Here is a 22,756-nt window from a genome sequence, read left to right on the forward strand (position 1 = left end):
AAATTTTTTAAGAGATTCAACAAATAAAATCGAGTATCATCATAAACTTAAAGAGAATCAAATACCTCAAATCTGAATATATAAAATATAATACACAAAAGCAAAGCACTAAATAGAAAACCATCTCCAATCTGAATGTATAAGATGATGTAATACACAAAAGGAAAGCCCTAAATAGAAAAAACAATGTGGAGTAATAAATATAAAATAATCACTAAAATATAGCCATAGAGGGCGCCTGGGTGGCTCAGTGGGTTAAGCCGCTGCCTTCGGCTCAGGTCATGATCTCAGGGTCCTGGGATCGAGGCCTGCGTCGGGCTCTCTGCTCAGCAGGGAGCCTGCTTCCCTCTCTCTCTCTCTCTCTGCCTGCCTCTCCGTCTACTTGTGATCTCTCTCTGTCAAATAAATAAATAAAATCTTTAAAAAAAAAAATATAGCCATAGAAATGATCACAATATACTTAGAGCACTCTGGGAATAGTAAAAATATAAAAACTTAATATAGAAAAATGCACAAAGCCTTGCCAGCAACTAAAAAAACAGATTTTAAAGTAACTTCTAGACACCATTTTGAGGGGTGCCTGGGTAGCTCATTTGGTTTCGTGTCTGCCTTTGGCTCAGGTCATGATCCCAGGGTCCTGGGATATAGCCCCCCATCAGGCTCTCTACTCAGCAGGAAGTCTGCTTCTCCCTCTCCCCTCCCCTCTGCTCCTGCCTGCTCTTTCCCTCTCTCTCAATAAAATCTTTTAAAAAAAAACAGACACCATTTTTTACTTTCCCTTTTTTAAAAGATTTTATTTATATGGTAGAGAGAGGGAGACAGCTCCTAGGAGAAGGGAGAAGGGACAGAGGGAGAGGGAAAAGCAGACTCTTCACTGAGCAGGGAGCCCCACAAGGGACTCAATCCCAGGATCCTGAGATCATGACCTGAGCAGAAGGCAGATGCTTAACCAACTGAGCCACCCAAGTGCCCCTAGAAAAAAATGCTTAAAAAAAAAAAAAAAGTTGGCAAAGATGTCAGAATATAGATATACTTTTATCGTACTAATGGCATTTTGCAAGTTACCCCAATTTTGTGCAAGGATTATAACATTTATACAAATAACAGTAACTATTTATTGAGTACTCAAAATGTGGTAGGCAGAGTTCCAGATACTTTATATTCATTACCTTGAATTCTTTAAAAATAATACTGTAAATATTTTAAATGGTCCTTTATTTTACAGTTGAGGAAACTAAGGCTTAAAAAATGAGAAGTTAAGAAGCCTGTAAGAGGGTGAAGGCTAAAAGATACTTCTTCATTAAAATACAAGGCCCTGTGCATTCCCCTCCACTTTAGGGTCTTTGCCTAGAATGTTCCCTCTCCCCAGAATTTTCTATACACAAACATACCCCTCCACAAATTAACACCAAACATCACTTAGATCTCAGAAATGGGTCTTTGATTACCTATCCATCTACCCATCAACCTCCCTAGATCTGGTCTCCTTCTTATTCTCTCTCCCTCTCAAAACCCGTGAGTTTGTAATTACAAGTTTATCTGAGTGTTTATTTGAATTAAAATATGTCTTATCAACACCAGCTTCAAGGGGAGTTATCATACCTCTCTGTTCACCACTGTATGCCCAGCACTATAACACAGCTAAGCACCTAGGAGGCATTCATTAATATTGTTAAAGCAATGAATGTCAATTTACCTTAATCCCAAAACTGTTAAATCCCTTAACTCAAAAGACAGAATCCAGTTTTCAAATCAAAACCATAAGCACCTTCCATGTACAAAACACTCCCCTAGAGCTACAATCATCCTTGTGTGACAGAGCTGACAAATTCCCTGTATTTACTCTTTGACCCAGCAATTTCACACTTGTGAGAATTTATCTTACAGGAAAAACTCCCTGTGAATTTTGCCATGTGAAATGCCATGTGAAATGGCATTTACACAAGTTTAATCACTGCAGCATTTGAAACAGCAAAAGACTAGAGATCACCTAATATTCATCAATATGAAATTGGATAAATAAAGATACATCAAACAGAGATGCCTGGGTGGCTCAGCCGGTTAAGCATCTGCCTTGGGCTCAGGTCATGATCCCAGGATCCTGGAATCGAATTCCAGGTCAGGCTCTCTGCTTAGTGCAGAGCCTGTTTCTCCCCTCCCCCTCCCCCATCCTGTGCTCACATGCTCTCTCTCTCTCTCTGACAAATAAATAAAATCTTTTAAAAAATTGACACATCAAACCATGTAATACCAGAACACTAAATATGTCCCATGAAGTCAGGGATTTTTTATCTCATTTGTTGAATATTATAGCCCTAGCATCTACAATACTACTCGCTCATAATGGCCACTCAATGTTGGTTGAATAAATGAAGAAAACTACAACCAAAATACATATACATGTACTGATATAGAATGATCTCCAAAATAACATGAAAATAGCATGGTACAAAAGAATGTATACAGAATGCTGTTCTTTCTGTAAAAAACAAAAAAATATATTTATAATCTTGTTTATATACACATCTCTGGAAGGATATGTAAGGTAATAGTGATTGTGGGAAAGAGATGTATTATTTCCTATTGTACCTTTAAAACTGTGAATTACAATATTCTCTGTTCACAATAATGCCTTTGGTATTAAATGTCTGGACCAAAAAACTTGAAATAGATTCCTTTCCACTTATGATAAATCTAGCTTTTGGTGTTAGATGCTATAGCTATCAAACTAACAATAATTTTACACTTGTATAGCTTTTGAAAACTGTAAAACAAGTAACAAGATTATTATTATTCACAAACATTGCCTAATCTGGTCCTTGCAACAATCCTGAGAATATATGTTGTTTCTACTCATTTTACAGACAAGAAAATAGGCTGAAAAGAAGTTAAATGACTTGAAGTAACACAAATAATAAGCTATGGCCTCCTAAGACAAACCCATTCATTCCTCTACTCAATACAAAATGTGTATCTTAGACTCCAGTAGGAAAAAGGAGACATAGGTTGCTGCCTTTATAGAGCTTACAGTGAGAAGGACATTAATCAAATCATCTGATTCCAAAAATGTTATGATTATAAACTGTGAAGAGTGCAAAGGAGAATTACTGAGGTCTTTTGTCTCCCATTCTACCACTTCTTCCCCTGGACTACCAAGCACCAAGTTGCCTCAGATACGAAACTTGCTTATTTCTCATCTCCCTTTGGCTGGACTGCTTGAATTTGCTAAATAGAACCTGTTTCAAAACAAAGTAGAAGGTGTATGAAAAAGAGGCAAATCAAAATTACTACAACTATTTTGATGTATCAAAGCTTGCATCTTTAGGATAGTGCATTACCCAGAAACAACTTAAAAGGTTATTTTTAAGTTTCCTTCAATTTTAAAATAACAGACACCAGATTAATTTCTATTCTTACCCACTCTCCTAACAAAAGGCGGATAAACAGACATTGGAAGAGAAAAACTTTCCCATCTATCACGTTCCTGAATTTAGTACTAATTAAAAATTTAGCTTTTTTTTAATAGTTAAAATTTGTAAGGACAAATATCCCAAAGAGACTATCACAGGAAAAAATTATAGGCGCCTGGGTGGCTCAGTCAGTTAAGTGTCCAATCAGGTCATGATCTCAGGGTTGTGAGATTGAGCCCCAGTGGGCTCACACTAAGCATGGAGCATGCTTGGGGTTCTCTCTCTCCCTCTGCCCCTCCCTTCTCCTGCATGCGTGCACACTCTCTCTGTTAAAAAAAATAAAGAAAGAAAAAGGTCATAAAACAGTACCTGTAATATCATTCCACCTAGTTGATCAAACATTAATAGGTACATGACAGAAAAATAAAGACACATAAATCAGTTAAACCCATCAGTCAACCACCCAACCTTTAGAAAGGATACATCACATTGCTCACAACTGCCATCAGGATGCTGTGATTGTGAGTTTCACTTCATTCCTTACATCTTTTTGCACTCTGCATTATGTCATTATGTCACTTTTATAAATAGAAAAATAAAAATTTTAATTTTGGAAAGAAAAAAGTGGCAATTGTCAAAGTAAGTTTTTGGTATTCTTGAGAATGGGTTTTTTGGTTTCTTATACTACTAAAGAATAACTGACATAAAATGTTATATTAGTCTTAGGTATACAACATAATGACTGGATACATTACTCAATGCCTACCACAATAAATGTAATCACCATCTGTCTCCACACAGTATTATTACATTATTATTGACTATATTCCCTATGCTGTACTTTTCAACCCCAGGACTTATTTTCTAACTAGAAGTTGTACCTCTTAATCCTCCCCTACACTTCTACAGGCCATCCCCCAACGGCAACCAATTTGTTCTCTGTATCTATGGGTCTATTACTATTTATATGTACTTTTGTTTCTTAGATTCCACATGTAAGTGAAATCATATGGTATTTGTCTTTCTCTGTCTGTCTTATTTCACTTAGCATAATACCTCTAGGTCGATCCATATAGTCACAAATGGCAAGATCTTATCCTTTTTTATGGCTGAATAATATTCCATGTGTATTTTTATATACACAAATGTCTACATATACATACCTATAATGCAGACACACACACACCTTATTTAAAAATCTAGCACGTTTTATCTTCCTAATCTATAGTCAAAATCATTCCCCAAAAGAACAAACTTAAGGAAAAAAAAAAATCAGTTTAAGTTAGTCTTTGGGGCTTAAAACTAAGTCAACCTTGTTACACAAATAAGTAGCATAATTGTTTTTCTAATTATGTCATTTTATAAATATTTGTCAAGCGAATTTGGATAAAGTCTTAAAATACTTAAGAAAAAAGTCTGGAGCAGCATTTATTAAATCAGCAAGAACCTATCTGTCTGACTTTAAGAATTACAACAAGTCCACAGGAAAGAAGAAATTTTAAAAGTATATATTTAGAGCATGACTGCTCAAACAACAAGGTATCAATAAAGTTGTTAAAATGATAAGAAATGTGGGGTACCTAGGTGGCTCAATTGGTTAAGCCTGTGCCTTAGGCTCAGATCATGATCCCAGGGTCCTAGTTAAGTCCCCCATCCCTGCTCCCTTCTCAGCGGGAAGCCAGCTTCTTCTCCTCCTTCTGACCCTCCCCACCCCACATTCTCTAGTGCACACATATGTGCTCATGCACACTCTCTCTCTCAAATAAATAAAATTTTTAAAAATAAATAAAATGACAAGAAATATAAAATGAAAATTTAGGAGCTGGACAACCCAAAGCAGGTGGATAGAGAATCATACAATAAGTGCCTAGTAAAAAGTGAAAGCTGATTTATATAGCTCATTTTTAAAGATGCCTCCTAACAGAGATGCCCCAAAACAGATTAGAGTCCATCTTTAAGGGGTGCCTGGGTGGCTTAGCCGGTTAAGCATCTGCCTTTGGCTGAGGTCATGATCCCAGGGTCTTGGAATCCAGCCCCACTTCAAGGTCCCTGCCTCACTGGGAGCCTGCCTCATTCCTCTCCCTCTGCTCTTCCCCACCCCCTTGTTCTCTTCTCTTTCTCACTCTCTTAAATTCTTAAAAAAAAAAAAAAAAAAAAAAATTCCATCTTTAAGAGTTCAGCAAGGCATCAACTTATTACATGTAATTTTCATTGCGATGGAGCTTACTTTTAACATGTACAAAAGTTATTCCCTTAACCACTCAAAACAGGAAAGAGGAGAGGTTTGGTTCAAGGAGACTTTGAAGATACAAATGAAAACAGAGAAAGAAATACCTTATGACTATGCCAGTTTGTACCTTCTTCTGAAACCTTGCTTTGACTACCTGGTCAATTTTAATATTCCCTTTTTAAAAAAGATTTAATTTATTTATTAGAGAGAGAGAACATGAGCAGCGGAGAGGGAGAAGAACATGAGCAAAGGGAGAGGGAGAAGCAGGCTCCCTGTTGAGGGACCCTGGAATCATGATCTGAGCTGAAGGCAAATAGACTGACAGCCATCCAGGCACCCTTCAACTTTAATATTCTTACTTCATCTTTGCTTTCTAAAATACTACGACTGATCACTCTAAAGTAATTAACATTGCTTCCTTAAAATTCTTCTCAGTTTCCATACTGTCATACTCTATTGCTGGATTTCTTCCTATCCTGTCCATTCTTTCGCAGGCTGTACTTTTCTCCACTCCAGATTTAAATATGCATTCTCCAGCACTTTGTCCTATCTAGGCCCTCTGCTATCTTACAACTTACGGACCTCCCTCAGTGGCTACCATCCATACTCACAGATTTAGTTCCATGTATTCCACATCCACAGACATACACTTAACTACTGGGCATCATCAGATCTTATGTGATCTCTTTAATATGTCAGGAATCTCTCCTCTCCATTCCCACTGTCAGTACCTTGATTTAGGTTCTAACCCCCTCTCTCTCAGACACAGCAATGAATCATCTATCCCTTCACTAGTCTCACCACTACACCAAGCTGGGTCTTGCTAATAAAGTAAACTTTCTAAAATTGAAACGTGATTGTGCTGCTCCTCTGACAAAAATTATTGAGTAGGTTTCTATGACTTTCAGGAAAAAGCTCAAACTGGCTTACACAGAAAGTTCCTACCAATATCTCTAAACACTATCTCTACTACACTCATACTTTGGCTTCAGCCTGAAAACAGGCATCCTGTGTAACCCCTCCGTGTATCTGTATATGATGTAAACCTAATCAGGGTATTCCCCAGTAAACCCTGAATAACTAATTCCGACCTAAAGTATTACTACATTCAGGAAATCTCCCCTTTAGTCATAGGCTGATTTAGAAGCTGCTCTCTATGCTCACATAAAATTTTCCTCCTAAGTCACTTCCGTATCAGTCACATTCATGCTTAGGTCTTCTCCATTAGACTATTAACAGTCCCCAGGGAAACAGCACTTAGTATTCTTTGTACCTGACATACAAAAACATTCAACAATTGCTGTTTGAAGGAATAAATGGGGATTATATAGAAATTTATATTATGGTGAAGTTATTCTAATGCTAATGAACTTGTTCCTTTCATTAGAATAGTCAGTGGGCAAATCCTCTGCTGTCATTGAAAAAGCGATGAAAATTTTTCATTTTCTAACAGATCCACAGTGACCCAAAACACTTACCACCTCATTTCTTACTATCTATGAATCAAAAACTGATTTTGAAACTAAATACATTTTTAAAGGCACAGGTTTGTCCTTTGTGAAAAAGGAAGAGCAAATGACATAATAAAACTAGATTATTTTAAATAATCCAAACTCCTTCCAATCAGTTAACTTCTGGTTCCTCCATTATCATCTCTTCCAAATAAAACTCCCCCCACCACCCACCCCCGCTTTCTTTAATTCATTGAACCTTAGAGCAACTGTCTGTGTTTGGGGCTCCCGTTGATAAAGGAGGGGGATGGAGGAGGGTGATAAGGCAGTTAAGTTTTCTTCTTATCAAGAAAATCTACTCTACATTTCACTTCCACATCTACTCTAATCACATCCAAGTCCAATGAGATGCTTAGAAAAAGGTCCTCAACAATCATGTCCACTCTCTTTTCCATACGGTTGCTGTCAAGCCAAATTAGTCTGATTTAAAATGTCCCAAAAGGGAAGTGAACTAGAGTAAACTGCATGGAATTTTGAGGAGCTGAAGATTACAATGAGTTCTATGAGGTCAATGACCCAAAGGGTAACTGAAAGGATTCTGTCCAGAAACACCTACTTCCTCTCACTCTGACCTCCAACCTTCCTTTTTGTCCACCCACTGCCAGCACAACCACAGGAAAGGCATCAAGTTGTAATAATGAATACTGACATTAAAGGCCAAAAAGTTATACACTGTGCACTGAACATCTCAAAATATTTCTCTAAACAATCTGCATTTGTGGAATCAACTAACAAAGCAATTTCAGACTGTCATTCATCTCCCATACCAGCAAAACATAACTGGCACAACTCCTATAATGAAGTCACATACTCCTAGCTCACACAACGACCGCAGAATAAGAATAAGGTAAAAAGTGCAGTCAAGATTGATGATCAGAGTGAGGAAAATGGATATCAAACAATAAAAATAAAATACCTGATTAAGAACCCCAAATTCAATCCATTCTTTACAAAATTATAGAACCTATCTCTCAAAAAGAAAAAAAAAAAAGGTCAAAGGAGATACATTTATAAACTTGTTCCGCTCATAAACTTGTTCCGCTCTTTTCAGCTACTTCCAAGCACCCAGAACTTTCAAATCTGAGTGTATTTTTTCAAATAAAGATTTCCAGGCTTCACCTGCCAGAAATTCTTTTGTAAATTTGGAATGGAGCCTGGGTATTGGAATGTTTACTTAAAAAGTTCCCCCAAGGACTCTGATCAGCTGCCAGGTTTGTCAGATGTGCTATGGATCTTTACAAGAAGGGCTCCTGCCAACCCTTACTGACATTCTAGCCGACTGTAAAATTATCGAAGTTCTTCCTATAAATATGCCAAATCAAACAGCACCATGCCACCTCACCTAATCCCTTTGTGTTCTCCCTCACCCCTCGAGTTACTGCCTTATCTTCAGTTCATTCCATGAAACTGCAATCTTCCTTTCCTATCTCCACCTTGTAGTAACCAAGTAATAAGCAGGAGGGTAAAACAAAGGGAAACTATCACTTCAATACCCGGAAATCCTGTCAGTTCTAACATGTGAGAGAAGAAAACCCATTCTAGATCATTCCAACATGTACCCAATTTTAAAGGAAAAAGAACATTTCCAAGGGTGGTCCGTGAAGCAGGGTGGAAGGGTAAGTTAGGTAAGACTTCTTGGATCTGAAAAGAATAGCCCAAGGTTCTGAAAGAAGGGAAAACTTTAAAGCCCGGCAGGTCACAGACAGGAGGCAGTGGCGGGGAGCCGGCCCGTGCCGGCACCTTCGGCCGGTTTTGACACTCGACACCCCAGCCTTCACTCAGGTTGCTAAGAAACAAAAAGGCTCCACGTTCCCTGCAATTCCTCCCGGGCCTGGAGGAGAGAGGGGCCTCCGGGGCCTGAAGACACGACCGGGACGAGCCCTGCCACTACCCCGGGGGCGCGAAAGCAAGGGAGGGATACCCGGGGGGCAGGGGGCTCGGGCAGAGGGGCCGGCCCAGGAAGCTGGCCCCGAGCTCGGGAGGAGGGCGCGCCGGAATGCGTCCTCCGCGCTGAGGAGCGCTCGGGCAGGTCACGGTGGGCTCTGCTCCAGCCAGGCCGCAGTCAAGGGTCCGGGGCTGGATGCGGGGCCTAAACGACCACCCGGCTCCGCGCGGGGGAGGACGCGTCTACTCACACGTGCTGACAGGCCGCGGTCCTCACAGGCGTTTTGAGCACCTCCTGACAGACAGGGCAGTAGAAATCATCTTCGGTGTAGGACGTGGCTGCGGAGAGTTCCTCGGCCATGGCGGGGGATGGGGGATCAAGGAGATGGCGGCAGCGGCGGCGGCGACAGCGGCCGAGCTGGCGGTGTCGGCCCGGGGCCCGACTCTACGCGAACCCGGAGGGGGAGGGGAATCGCGTCAGGAAGCGGCTCGCGCCAGGAAGGGGGCGGGGCGGGGCCGAACGCCGAGACGCTAGGTCCGCACGCGCCAGGCGAGGGTCGGCCCCTGGGGCTGCCCCTCCCGGCGGGGGCAGGCCGGGAAGGCGGTGCCAGGCGGGAGGCGGCGGTGGGGAAACCCGCCGGTGGCTTCACTTTCGCTTCCACCCCGGCTCGGAGCAGGCGGGAAGCCGCCCCTCCACCCGGGAAGGAAGGCGACCGCCCAGCCGTCCCCAGCCGGCGGCAGCCCGCACGGGCAGCTCCCTTACCTGCCTCCACGAGGCGGCCGCGGTTCCGCCCTCGGCCGTCTTCTCCGCCTCCGACTCCTTTGCCCCCACCCCACCCCCACCCCCACCCCCGGCCCCAGGCCCCAGCCCTAGCCCCAGTCGGCACAGCCCGCCCAGCCCGCACAGCCGTCCCACTGCGGGCCTCTACCCACCCAGTTCGGCGGCAGCCTGCCCCGCCCCACACCGCCTCCGCCCCGCCCCTCCACTCTGCTTGCGTAAAGGCTCACTTAGGTGTCCCGGAGTCGCGCGGCTGAGAGATCTGTTTTCCGGGCACGGTTGGTGGAGAAGTGGCCCTGCGCCGTCTCCGGGCTTCTTGTCCGGCCGCTGCAGCCTTCGCCGCGGAGGCCGGGAGGGGAATGGTGAGCGGAGTGGTCAGTGTTCAGCGGCCCGAAAGGGGGCCGGGCCCGAGGCTCATGGTGCCCCGGGATCCCACCGCCCCCTCCAGCAGCTCTCCCGCGACATTGCGCTGCCCGCAGCCAGCCCGGGGTTGTCACCGAACACAAGAGGGCGACGAACAGGGGGACAGAGGATTGAGGAGAGGGCGGGGTGGGGAGGGCAGCCTCCATAGCAACCGGCGCGTGGCATCCGCAGCAGGTTGTGACATAAACCGCTGGGTGCCCACCTGTACCCACCTCCCGCAGTCTCCCTTCAGCGGGATCCCATTTCGCACTGCTTCTATCAAATATATTGGGTTTTTCAGGAATTTTTCCTCAAAAAATACCGTCTGTTAAAGATGGATGGATGGTCCTTACTATATGCCCTTGACAGTATGTATGTCAAGATGTGGTACGAAGCCCAAGTAAAATCCATTATGGGATTTTGATCCTTTGGGGCACAAGAATTAAAAATAAGCTCCCTTGAGAGGGTTTGAACTTTCGCCCTTTACACAGTCTGAGGAGTTACAGTCTCAGATGCAGGCTTCCGCCACCAACACCTTTGCTTTTTGATAGCTTTGAAGAAAAGTGAGGTAGGAGCACGGATCTAAGCATTTCACTAATTAGTTATTCACTGATTTAAATGTTTCTATTTTTTTCAGTGGGCCCTTGCCAGATACATCCACACAAATGATAAACCGGGAAGATAGGGTCACAACCACATGAAAGGAGCCAAGGAATATCTGGAATATCAATTCGCTTCGGAAAAGAAAAAAAAGATTTCAATTCTATGCTTCATTTCCACCACAGTCTCAGTGAATCATAAACAGAAGCCATTGAATCGTTAATTCAATTCTGTCATTCATTGTCTACATTGTCCTTAGAACTGTTAGATGTTATGCTGGTGTCATGAACTTCGTTTTCAACTAGTTTACACTCTGGAGTGCCTAACACTATAAAAGAACAAAAAATGGTATTTGCCAAAGTGTTGCTTTTCATAAACAGTGACTATAATGAGGACAGGAAGTGAGATGATTGCATTGGTATGGGTTTAGAGAAAACCTGATGAAGGAAATAGGTCTTAATGTGCATCTTAAAATGAAAATTCCTAGAAAAATACAGAATTGTTTGTCCAATGAACAGCTAATTCCCTTTACCAAACTACAACATTTTGTATTTTTGTTCCCTTTCCTCCCAAGCAAGAATAGTGGAAGCAGACCAGGAAAGCTAACTTTAGCTTCACATTTCCTGGGAGGAGAAAGAGCACTTGACAGGAGGGATATCAGATAGCAGTAGTCTAGGTACTTTCCAAATTCATTTATAAAAATGGTTCTTGGATTTCAAACTTCACCTTTTTCACCTTATGACCAATCATATCTAACTCATTTTGACCCCTTTAGAAAGTAAAGTGTATTTTCTGTTGAGTAGCGTGTTTCCCTTTACTCACTGGGAATCCTTAACCAGAACTTAATTTTGTGACTTTAATTTTATTTGCTTCATTGTTCCTCTGGCAGCTTTACTCATGCCCTAATCCTAACATGTTTGTGTTACTTCCTTATACATTCTAAGAAGTTATTTTGGGGGTACGTGTAAGCATAGAGTTGTTAGTATGTGGAAATCCATAAAAAATGTGGGTATAACGAAAATGTTACCCTCTGAGTGTTAAGCTTAGACAAATAAACTGTAATGGCCAAAAGACACAATCTGCTGTCTTGGCAGCATTTCCTATGAAAAATTACTTGATATTTTTATGGCAATGTCACAGATTTACTCAAAATCCCTTCAGCTGTGTAAATAAAATATCCTCAGCCTTTGGGTAAAAGGGGGAAAACTCTACATATTATACAACTTGACAAACTTAGTCTGTTGTAATAATTTAATCCATTCCTTTACATTTTGGTTAAAACACTTAAGTTTTTAATATGCCGTCTCTCTCAGTCTGCTCCCCTCAAAATGGCATCTGGAAGGATAAGAGGGAGGACAAGGGGTAGCTGACACAAACTTGAGACACTATTGGAGAATCTCAGTCCTGACATCTGCAAGGTCTCCTTTGAATTCTTGCTGGACTATTCTGAAAAGAGGCTAATGTTGACTCCTCTCTGAGATGCAATGTGTGCTGGCCATTCTGCTGATGGTACCTGCTAGTAAAGATTACTCCTGCCTGCCTCAGCTGGGTCAAGGCCCTGGTTGATTCAGGATTCAGCTTCACCAACACTATAGAACCCTATGAATCTCTCCTGCAGTCATCTTCTAGTTCTTGGTCCTCAATATGGAAGGTCCCTCTTGCTCTGCTCTGAACACACCTACTGTCCATGGCATCTCTTGGGGCCCTCTACACACTCAGTCTGGGAGGGAGAGTCATTCCTTCTAAACATCCCATGTCACTGAATTTGCATGAAGTGGTGACCCCTAGTTTGGTTCTACATGATGTGTAAGGCAATGTGCTTTCTGCTCCCCAGCCCTCACCACTCCCCTCAACCTAATACACCTTTCCCCTATTCCACCTCTCTTTTCCAACCACAATCCCTTGGCCTGGAAAGAATGGACTATTCTACCTTGCTGCTTCCTGCTGATTACCAGTAATGCTCCCTTGCAAAACTCTTTAGCCAAGTCCATATGGCCAGGTAATTAACATACTAAAAGAGGAGCTGGATGAATTTAGAAAATTAATTTCTTTCTTCACAAAGCCTGGCTTTGTCTTACTACAGGGCCTCAGAAGTCTGTTTTGCTGGTAAAAGTGGTTGCTTGCCTTTCAAGAAGTGACTGGGAAGCTGGGGATGGAGGGGGAGGGAGGCTCATGTTTCTCTGTCTATCCTTTGGTATCTTTTTAACTGGTACCATGTGCAGTGTCGACTTTCAGCTGGTTTGCACCAGCATAGCTCTGTGAGTCCTTTTCAGCTTGCCTATTCTGGTTGGGCAATAGTCTGTCCTGGTTGGCCAGTGCCCATTTAGTTCCAGTTGTTAAATATTATTAACATTAATCCTGACCATGTACATAAATAATCTATTTGCTGAAGGCATATAACTTAATTGTTTAAGCCTGTTTTGGAAATGTTCTTTAAAAAAAAAAATGTTTTAAAAAAACATTCTTTACATTACTGATGAATTAATCCTAATTTCTTCTTTTCCCCACCTCACCCCAACACACACACACAGGCCGATGGATGCCTCAGGCTGAATAGGAAGGAGGTCAAGTGAATAAAACTGTGAAAGGGAAACCATACAGGGCACAATGTTCCCATCAACATTTTATAAACCCTGTTCCCATCCCCCACTCTAATAAATCATAATTTTTGTTCAGTTTTCTTTTCTTTTTTTCTTTTCTTTCCTTTTTTTTTTTTTTTTTTTCCTGGCTATGTCCTTTAGGAGGACATTCTCAGCTCAAGGGGAACTACCATGATTGAGAGAAACCAGTTTGAATGGGTCATGTCTTCTTGCCAGTAGTTTAAGCTGGGCATATGATTCAGTTATGACCAAGGATGTGTGAGGAGAATTCTTCTGAAGGCCTTCAGCAAGTGCCTTTCTTCCCTGATTTAAAAAAAACAAACAGGAATAAACACTTCCATGCTACATCTGAATGTTTTCTTGATCATCTGTGCTGCCTGGGACTCTGCAACCGTCCTGAAACCATGAAAAGAACAAGCCAAAGAATAAGCCAATATGCTGATCATGGTGGAGTGAAAGATAGAAGGAATGCAGGACCTTAATGTAGTTTAACCATTCTAATAATCTAATTAACCTTGAAACTGTCCTACCCACTGTTAAGCCTTTCTATTCGAAACCGGTCCCAGTCAGCTCTTTTGCTACTTGTAGCTCAAAGTATCTGAGCCAGACATTTTGGGGTTGACTATCAGATCTGTTTCCCTCCCTGTCACCTGTTCTGGCGTGTATTGCTGGAGCTAACCGTTACAGACAGCTTCCCGTTTCCCCTTGCCAACTGACTTCTGTCTATATTCAGCCAATGTCAGGTACTGGTGAGACACTAGAAGGAAGAAGCCAAGGCATTTTCCCCTCCCTCTCTCTGCTCCTGGCTGTGTCTTCATTTCTTCCATGTTTTCAACCTCTAGAAGACCACCCTTCCCTTTCAGGTCCTGGAGCCTGCTGGGCCATCCCTGCTTTTTCTCAGTGGCTTCTGTGTTTGCCTTGCTGTCACACATGGTCTTTCAGCTTTCCTGACATCTTTGTAATTGTTTTCCATATTAAACATCCTCTTTTGAACTACTTACTGAGAGCTCTGTTTCCTGATTGGACCTCAGTGGACTTTCCTAACAATCAACACTTTAGGAGGAGATAGGAAGGCAAAGGAGGATGAAACACTGCAGAAGTGGCTCCTTTTCCTCCAGAGAGAAGGAACCAAGTTACTCGTCATTGTGAGTTTAAATCCTCTCCTCATAATTCTACAAATTAACACAAACAGAAATTCAAAAGTGAGATTAATAATATCAAGTATGGAAAATAAGGGAATTTACCCATTTTTAGTCCACCACAGTTTGGGACGGTTACATTTCAAATCTTTCATAAATGTCACTATGAATATGCATTTTTCATGCTATTTAATAACATTTAATTTCCTATCAGCAGTACTTTACATACTATTGGACAGCTATCTTTTTTTTTTTTTTAGATTTTATTTATTTATTTGAGAGAGAGAGCAAGTGATAGAGAGCATGAGAAGGTAGAAGATCAAAGGGAGAAACAGACTCCCTGCAGAGCTGGGAGCCCGCTGTGGGACTTGATCCCAGGACTCCAGGGTCAAGACCTGAGCTGAAGGCAGTCGCTTAACTGACTGAGCCACCCAGGTGCCCAGACAGCTATCATTTTTACTAATATTTCTATTTGTAACCGTAAGGGCCTTTTGATCCTGTAGAACCCGGCTTCCATGATACAGTTGAATAAAATAGAGGGGATATAGTACAAACATGTGCCAGTTACACTCTCTCCCAAGAAAGTAGAATTGAGATCCCTCTGTTCTAGTCAGTCTCTATTAGTGCCTTACCTTAGTAAGTATATTAACATAATGGACAGCACCCTTTTCCCAAGCAGAGAAAGCCGTTCGGTAGAGAAACCCAGCCAAAAATGAAACAGGTATTTTGAATGCAGCTGAAACTGTTTCATGGACTAAACTATGCTGTCCTAGGAAGCAGAGCTATGGATTAGACCAGAAATGTCAAAAGAGTCCAACAAATTAACTCACCTTTCAACTTTTGTTTGATGTTGCTGGGTTGCTGGGTTTTTTTCATCTTTGAGAGAAATACAAAATTTTAAATTAAAACCTCTCCTTTTCTTTTCTCCTCCCTGCCTTTTTTCTTTTTCCTCCCCTCTCCTCTTTTACTTCACACCTTTATCGACATCCTCTGGGAACACAGCTTGGATAAAGGCAACTATAACAAGATTAGTTCCAGTGTAACAGTGGAGACAAAAGCCTGACACCAGTTTTAAAAAGCAAACAAAGCCTGATTTTTAGAGAAATAGAAGAACCCTCCAGCGGAAATATACACCTTTCTTTCTTTTTTTAAAGATTTTTATTTATTTATTTGACAGACACAGATCACAAGTAGGCAGGGAGGCAGGCAGAGAGAGAGGGGAAGCAGGCTCCCTGCTGAGCAGAGAGCCGGATGTGGAGCTTGATCCCAGGGCTCCGGGATCATGACCCGAGCAGAAAGCAGAGGCTTTAACCCACTGAGCCACCCAGGCGCCCTACACCTTTCTTTCTATACCTAAAGTTGAATTATTCTGTCCATTCCTCCTCAATACATACACATATATTACTTCTTCAGGACACAAACTAAAGTACCATCCAGCTATGATCCTAGAGGCAATGTCATGAGACCACCATTTTTCCAGTCCAGTGTCTCATAATTTATTTATTTATTTTTAAAGATTTCATTTTATTTATTTGACACAGAGAGAGAGCACACAAGTAGGCAGAGTGGCAGGCAGAAGGAGAGGGAGAAGAAGACACCCCGCTGAGCAGGGAGCCCAATGTGGGGCTCAATCCCAGGACCCTGGGATCATGACCTGAGCCGAAGGCAGCTGCTTAACCGGCTGAGCAACCCAGGCTCCCCTCATAATTTATTTTAAATAATTTGTTTATTCCTTTAGTTGAGTCTTAATCTGATCCAGTTGTAATAACTCATGATCCTGTAGCCTTAGACTAAATTATAAACGTAATCCCTATCAACTACCTCTTATGTACAACAATGCAGAACAAATACAACTACTATGAAAACTTCCACTTAGAACATGAAAAGAGGGGAAGAAATCACAGGGTATGTACCATTTGCTGCTGGCCAGAGTTGATGAAGTGAAGCAGAGAACCATTGAGTCTCATTGGCATCATTTGTTTGACTTGGCTTGGTGAGAGTTCTGTTGTCACTAATACAGCTCTCTGATATTGCCTGCTAGAATCATTCCTATCACTAAGGGAACACCTAAAAGGCCATTAGAGTAAACAACCTGTTTGGGGAAAGAGGAGGGGCATATTTCATTTGCAATTCATTTGTTAACTGTATGGGGTGGAAAAATGGCCTGAGGCCATCCAAGCAGTTTGGACATTCTGTGCCATTGATTTCAGTGCATCACAGGCCTATTATATAGTTTGGTTTTTGCTGGTGCTACAAATTCAAATAAAACCACAGTCACCTGTCTTATCAGTTTCATTTTATGTGAACTTCCTAAAAATTAAACACCAAAAACTTTATCAGGTCAGCATAGCTGCTCAGTGGAAGAGCCAAGTCTGGGCTATAACTCACAGATTTTCTGTTCAATAGCAGCAACTTTGGGATCCACACATATGCAGCACACTCTATTGAACAAACTTTATTTCAGGACAGTGTGGGTGAAGAAACTGTCTGGGCTGGCAGAGAACTCTTCTTTCTCTTCTAGAATAGCACCCTGCTCCCAAACTGAATTCCAGGCCAATGTAGTTGGCACTGCCAATGTCATCCTGTTTGTCAGGAGGGGAGCCAGGGTGAGGCACCGTGGTGGGGCCCCGTGTATCCAGGTACCCCACATACTCCATTAATCCCACCCCTTTGTAGTTGGCGGGATCTCCCATTTTCTCAGTCAGCATCTCAATCTTACACAGAGAAGATGAAGCAAGTCAGAGAACTTGATCTCTCTGTCCTTGGGTCTGTCTTGCTTTGGACCTCAGCCTTATTAGTTCCCAATTCCTCTTTTTTTCTGCTCACATTCAGGAAAATCTTGATGGCTGCAGGCAAATTTTTTGTTGTACCTTATTGGAGGTACTCAGGAAAAATCAGCATAATTTGATGTATCACGCTGGGTACAATTCAGAGAGAGAAATTACACAGTAATTTGACCAGAGAAACTTTAATAACTCTAAGAGGGGATTGGTATAAGAAGTAAAGAGGAACGTGAAGAATATAAGCTCAAATCCTTGCTTTAGCAGTACTTGTCCTAAAATTAGAACCATACAGAGATTCGAAAGGCCCTTGCACAAGGTTGACGTGAAAATTCATGAAGTATTCATGCTTCATATTAAAAAAAAAAAAAAAAATGAAAAGAGAGTTGAAATAGAGTACCCAGAGAAGGGCCCCACCACTCTGGATGGAGATCCAGACCTTGCTGGAAAGGAGGACCCAGCTGTGGTTCACCGGATGGCAGAAATGTCTCTGTGGTATCATGCTGGTAGAACTGGCTGGAAACATATCCCCTAGGATGCAAGGGAAAGCTGTTCACAGAGACATGTCTCATGGAGACATTCTGTTGCAAAACCATCCAGGGGGACTTTGGAGGAAAATGTGGTCTGGCAGATGCAGCTGGGCAGTGCACACTGCCGAAGCCAGGGTTGGCTCTGTACGCCATGGGAAGCAAGCAAACGAGAACTGGGAAACAAAACCCTTTTCCTCCCGCAATTTCTCTCTAGTGCCCTCTGTTGGAAAAGCTGCCAACTATTATTATTATTGTGCCAGCTGGCAAAGGCAAAACATTTAAGGGCCCAGATCTATTTTCACACAGCAAGCAAAACGTATAAATTTGGAACTTCGAATTAACAGACCAGTAACTGGCAGACTGACCCAGTGACATTTTGCTACTAAGTTTTCTAAAGCTTTATCCTTTATAGCCATATGCCTTAAGCCCAAGAAACTTAAGGATATAGTGTTGGCAATTGTTTGGTATCTACATACAAAATCTTAAATTTCTCACCTTACAATGCAGGAATCTGTACCTGCCCCAGCCCCCCATGGAACCACAGTTCAGCTAGTTCTGCATTTTCTCTGATGATCTGAAACAATGATCCCACTTCTGGTATTGATGTCTGTATCACTTGGGACTCTAAGGTTGTTAATCACAGAATCCAACTTGAACTAGGTAATGGGGGATATACATTTTAAGAATGCAGAAATATTGCACAGAAGCCATATGAGTCAAGTTTCTTTTTGCATAGGAAGTGATAGAAATCAAAGTATTGCTTAAGCAATAAATAGAATTCTCTAGTTCACATAATTCCAGTGATAAAGCCAAGATGATACATGTTTGAAGCCAGACATTCAAAAGATATCATCAGGATTTAGTTTTCACTTCCTCTTGGCTCTGCTTTTCTTGGATTCACTTTAGCCTTAGGCATACTTCCCTCATAGTGGTCCCCCAGTGCTAAATTATTTGAGCTTAAGATACTCAGTGTGAAAAAAAGTAACAACAGCACCAGCAACAAGAACAAAAACTGCCTTCTTAAGAGTTCTATCAAAAATCCCATAATGAAGTGATATGAACCCAGACTGCTGACTCATAACAATAAATATCTAAGAGAGCGCACAACCACTGCAAATAGGGGGGGAAAGAAGCAAACAAAGCTGTCTGCCTTAAACTTTATCCCAAGTCTGGAGAGAGAGCAGTGGGTGGAAAAAATAGCAATAGGAAGGAGAGTTGTTCAGTCTCTATATTTAAATAGTTTATTTTTGAAATCTCAAGAACTTTTCCAGTATGATACTTCTTTCCTAAATTTCACTGACAATTATAATTTTCCAAACTGGGTGGCACAGAATTATATATAGACCATAGTATTTGGTTTACCCACACACCAATTTTGTTTGTTTGCTTGTTGTGGTAAAAAACCATATAACATAAAATTTACCATTTTATCCATTTTCAAGTGCACAGTTTATTAGTGTTAACCATATGCACCTTGGTATGCAATGGGTCTCTAGAACCTTTTCATCTTTTCAAACTGAAGCTCTAAATCCATTGACCAATAACTCCCCCTCCCTCTTGCCCCTAACAACCACCATTCTATTTTCTTTTTTTTTAATTTTTAATTTTTTTAAAAAAGATTTTATTTATTTATTTGACAGAGAGAGACAACATAAGCACAAGCAGGGGGAGCAGCAGGCAGAGGGGGAAGCAGGCTCCCCGCGGAGTAGAGAGCCGAACATGAGGCTCAAACCCAGGACCCTGGGATCATGACCTGAGCTGAAGGCAGACAATTAACCGACTAAGCCACCCAGGTACCTCACCATTCTATTTTCTGTTTCTTAGAGTTTGACTAGATGATTATGATTTTTTATTAGAAAGTTATTATTTCTCTCTTTAAGATAGTTTTCAAACCAGCATGCCTCAAGACTGAATATTTAGAGAACACACTTTTGAAATACTGTCAAAGGACAGTATGAGTTTACTTGTAAGATTTTGATGTGTTTTTTTTTAAGTTTTTTTTTTAATTACTCATTTGGGAGAGAGAGTGTGTGTGAGAGTACAGGCGGAGGGGAGGGTTAGAAGGAGAAGGTCAGAGGGAGAGGAAGAAGCAGACTCTCCACTGAGCAGGGAGCCTGACCTAGGGCTCGATCCCAGGACCCTGGGATCATGACCTGAATCAAAGACAGACACTTAACTGATAGAGCCACCAGGCGCCCCAGATTTTGACCTTTTTGCATACATTGTTAAGAATGTATCAAAGGGACAAAAATCAAATACACTTAGAAGTATATTAAATCTTATATATGTATATATATAATATCAAATTCCTCATGATGGGGTTCATGCCCTTATAAGAGAGTGCTCGTGCTCTGTTCTGCCACTTGAGAGTACAGCAAGTACTCTGCAAGCCAGGAAGAGAGCTCTCACTAGAAACCAAACCCTGATGGAACTTGATGTTGGACCTTCCAGGCTCCAGAACTACAACAAAATACCATTTCTGTCCTTTATGCCACTCAGTATAAGGTATTTTACTACAACAGCCCTAACAGCCTAAGACTGAGTTTGATTGAGTTTATAGTGAGGCTCTTTGGAGGTAAAGATAAATGCCATCCCCTGCCCTCAAGGAAATTTCAGTCTTGAGAGCATTTGGCCTATACACAAAGAAATATGATGACTGTAGCAATGAAGGTGAGGTTGAGGGACAGATATAAAGGATAGTGCCATTGACTCTACCTGGATGGCTCAAAAGAGTCTTTACAGAGAAATCATGAAATTTATTTTACGCTAAGTGGAAAAAGTATACAAAATCACCGAGGCATGAACATATGATGGCTTGGGGTTAGGAGGACTGGAACAATAAAATATTTCTTAAGAGCTTAGAAATAGGGGTGCCTAGGTGGCTCAGTGGGTTAAAGCCTCTGCCTTTGGCTCAGGTCACCACCTCAGGGGCCTGGGATCAAGCCCCGCATGGGGCTCTCTGCTCAGCAGGGAGCCTGCTTCCCTCTCCCTCTCTGCCTACTTGTGATCTCTGTCTGTCAAATAAATAAATAAAATCTTAAAAAAAAAAAAAGCTTTTCAAAGAGCTTAGAAATAATTTAACTCTCTGGGAGTTAAAACTAATCAGAGTTGACAGGGTTTAAATGTGATAATTTAGATATAAATTCTTCCCAGGCTGACCTGACAGTAAACTGAATGCTGTATTAACATATTTAGTGACAGTGTTGATCAAAAGGCCACATTTTAAAAACGATTGGCCTGGGGGTGCCTGGCTGACTCACTCAGTAGAGCACGTGACTCTTGATCTCTGGGCTGTGAGTTCAAACCTCATGTTGGGCATAGAGATTATTTTAAAAAAAGCAAAATACAAAAACAAAACAACAAAAAACAGGTCTTTAAAAAAATAATAAAAATACGGGTGTCTGGGTGGCTCAGTCATTAAAAAGCGTCTGCCTTCGGCTCAGGTCATGATCTCAGGGACCTGGCATCGAGCCCCACATTGGGCTCTGCTCAGCAGGAAGCCTGCTTCTCCCTCTCCTACTCCCCCTGCTTGTGTTCCCTCTCTCGCTGTCTCTCTCTCTGTCAAATGAATAAATAAAATCTTTAAAATAAAAATAATAAAAATAAAAAATATTGGACTCTAATTTATGCACTTTGTGTGAATGGCACTGCAATAAATATGATCCTGCATATAGGTTCCATTTTGGAGTAGAAGTGCCAGGAAATATTTCCAGAAGTAGAATTATTTGAAGAGGTAAGATACCACTACCAAATTGCTTTGGAATGTGTAAATTATACCACTAAACCACCATAGTGTGCCAGCTCCACCACAGCTTTCTTGTGTGAAGAACTATCAATTGAGAAATTTTGCTGACAGGCTGATTCAAAAAATGTATGAGAGAGCATACTATGTCAGACATTGTGTTGAGAGAGAAAAATAGTATCATTATAGTGTTCAATATCTCTGATAACCAGTAATGTTTGCATGTTTTATATATATACATATATGCTTAACAATGTTTGTTAACTATATATTTACATTCATTGCATATTTATTGTTACAGATGAATGTTATCTCCCAGAATTCATGTTAAAGTCCTAACTCCTTTTACTGAAAAGGAAAAAGTGACTCAAAAGACAAAATTACTGTTTTATGTTTGAGAAACTGAAACATCTTTCATTTGGTAAAATAATCCTAAATTTTGAGTAAAGTTAAGCAAAACAATAGCAAAATGAATAGGAGTTTATGTTTCTAAAAAGGTAGTCTCTTTTCGGCGTTTTGTCTCTCCTGGCTCAAATTCATGACCCCAAGATCATGCTCTACCACTGAGCCAGCCAAGCGCCCCTCCACATGTATTTGTTATACCCTTTTGCTGTGGACCTCCTGGTCTCTGTCAGCTCTTCCTAGCTTTCTACTTCCATGGTCAGCATTACTATTATATCCCAATATTCAGTTCTCTCCTACCTAAGGAAGATTGCATTTCTCCCAGTGGCTTAAAATTACATCCGGCCGTGACTTGCCTTGGCAAGTGAAATGTGAGTGGAAATGACCTGTGTAACCAACTCTCCAGCCCACTGTGGTAAGGGGTGGTGGGAAGCATGAGGTAGTATACAAATGCCATGAAATCAAAACAATCTGGGATTCTGAGGCTGGAGAACAGCTATCTGGAGAATAGCCAGGAAACACAGGAGACTTTGGGTGAGCGCAGGGTTTGGGGTTGTTTGTAATCACAGGATGACCTAATCTATCTTGACCAATCTCTCACTTTCTCTGGGCTCTCATAGGGCTGCTTTGCAGCAATGATTAGCCTTAATCAAGACCCATGGGTGGCCTTCTCTGAAACCACGATTAAAAAACCAGATGATTTTCCAGTTAATAAAAAAAAAAAAAAGTAGAAATTTAAATATTTAAC

At 41.5% G+C, this 22,756-nt stretch overlaps 3 protein-coding genes and 1 pseudogene across 7 annotated transcripts in view; 2 read left to right on the forward strand and 2 right to left on the reverse strand.

The window, feature by feature from the left end:
- The window catches only part of RNF138 (ring finger protein 138), a 38,989-nt gene extending 28,808 nt beyond the window's left edge, over positions 1 to 10,181 (reverse strand). For 3 of the 4 annotated variants that reach the window (XM_047697527.1, XM_047697526.1, XM_047697524.1), the window contains exons 1-2: positions 10,044 to 10,181; positions 9,287 to 9,480 (exon numbers count right to left, since the gene is read on the reverse strand). In XM_047697527.1, coding sequence (XP_047553483.1) covers positions 9,287 to 9,396 — 110 coding nt within the window. In that variant the 5' untranslated portion in view covers positions 9,397 to 9,480; positions 10,044 to 10,181. Of the gene's footprint in view, positions 1 to 9,286; positions 9,481 to 9,798; positions 9,930 to 10,043 lie in introns of those variants that run through there. The other variant, XM_047697525.1, reaches the window with a different exon arrangement.
- Positions 9,395 to 11,887, forward strand: LOC125081742 (basic proline-rich protein-like). Its single transcript, XM_047696488.1, has 2 exons — positions 9,395 to 10,175; positions 10,853 to 11,887. The coding sequence occupies exons 1-2, from the start codon at positions 9,395 to 9,397 to the stop codon at positions 10,882 to 10,884; spliced, it is 813 nt and encodes a 270-aa protein (XP_047552444.1). The 3' UTR covers positions 10,885 to 11,887.
- Positions 11,888 to 17,000: 5,113 nt separating this feature from the next.
- Positions 17,001 to 22,756, reverse strand: part of RNF125 (ring finger protein 125) — a 43,428-nt gene continuing 37,672 nt past the window's right edge. The window contains exon 6 of one of the 2 annotated variants that reach the window (XM_047697696.1): positions 17,001 to 17,400. In XM_047697696.1, the coding sequence (XP_047553652.1) occupies positions 17,383 to 17,400 (18 nt within the window). In that variant the 3' untranslated portion in view covers positions 17,001 to 17,382. Of the gene's footprint in view, positions 17,472 to 22,756 lie in introns of both variants that reach the window. The other variant, XM_047697695.1, reaches the window with a different exon arrangement.
- On the forward strand, positions 17,590 to 17,689 carry LOC125082759 (uncharacterized; annotated as a pseudogene).

This window comes from Lutra lutra, chromosome 12 (assembly GCF_902655055.1).
Source record: "Lutra lutra chromosome 12, mLutLut1.2, whole genome shotgun sequence".
Taxonomy (NCBI): Eukaryota; Metazoa; Chordata; class Mammalia; order Carnivora; family Mustelidae; genus Lutra; species Lutra lutra.

Excerpts from the sequence above, each read along its gene's own strand:
- LOC125081742 (XM_047696488.1), top strand. The coding sequence starts at position 9,395 with ATGGCGGGGGATGGGGGATCAAGGAGATGGCGGCAGCGGCGGCGGCGA. Across the intron at positions 10,176-10,852 it reads CGGAGGCCGGGAGGGGAATG|TGGGCCCTTGCCAGATACAT; the intron begins GTGAGCGGAGTG and ends TATTTTTTTCAG.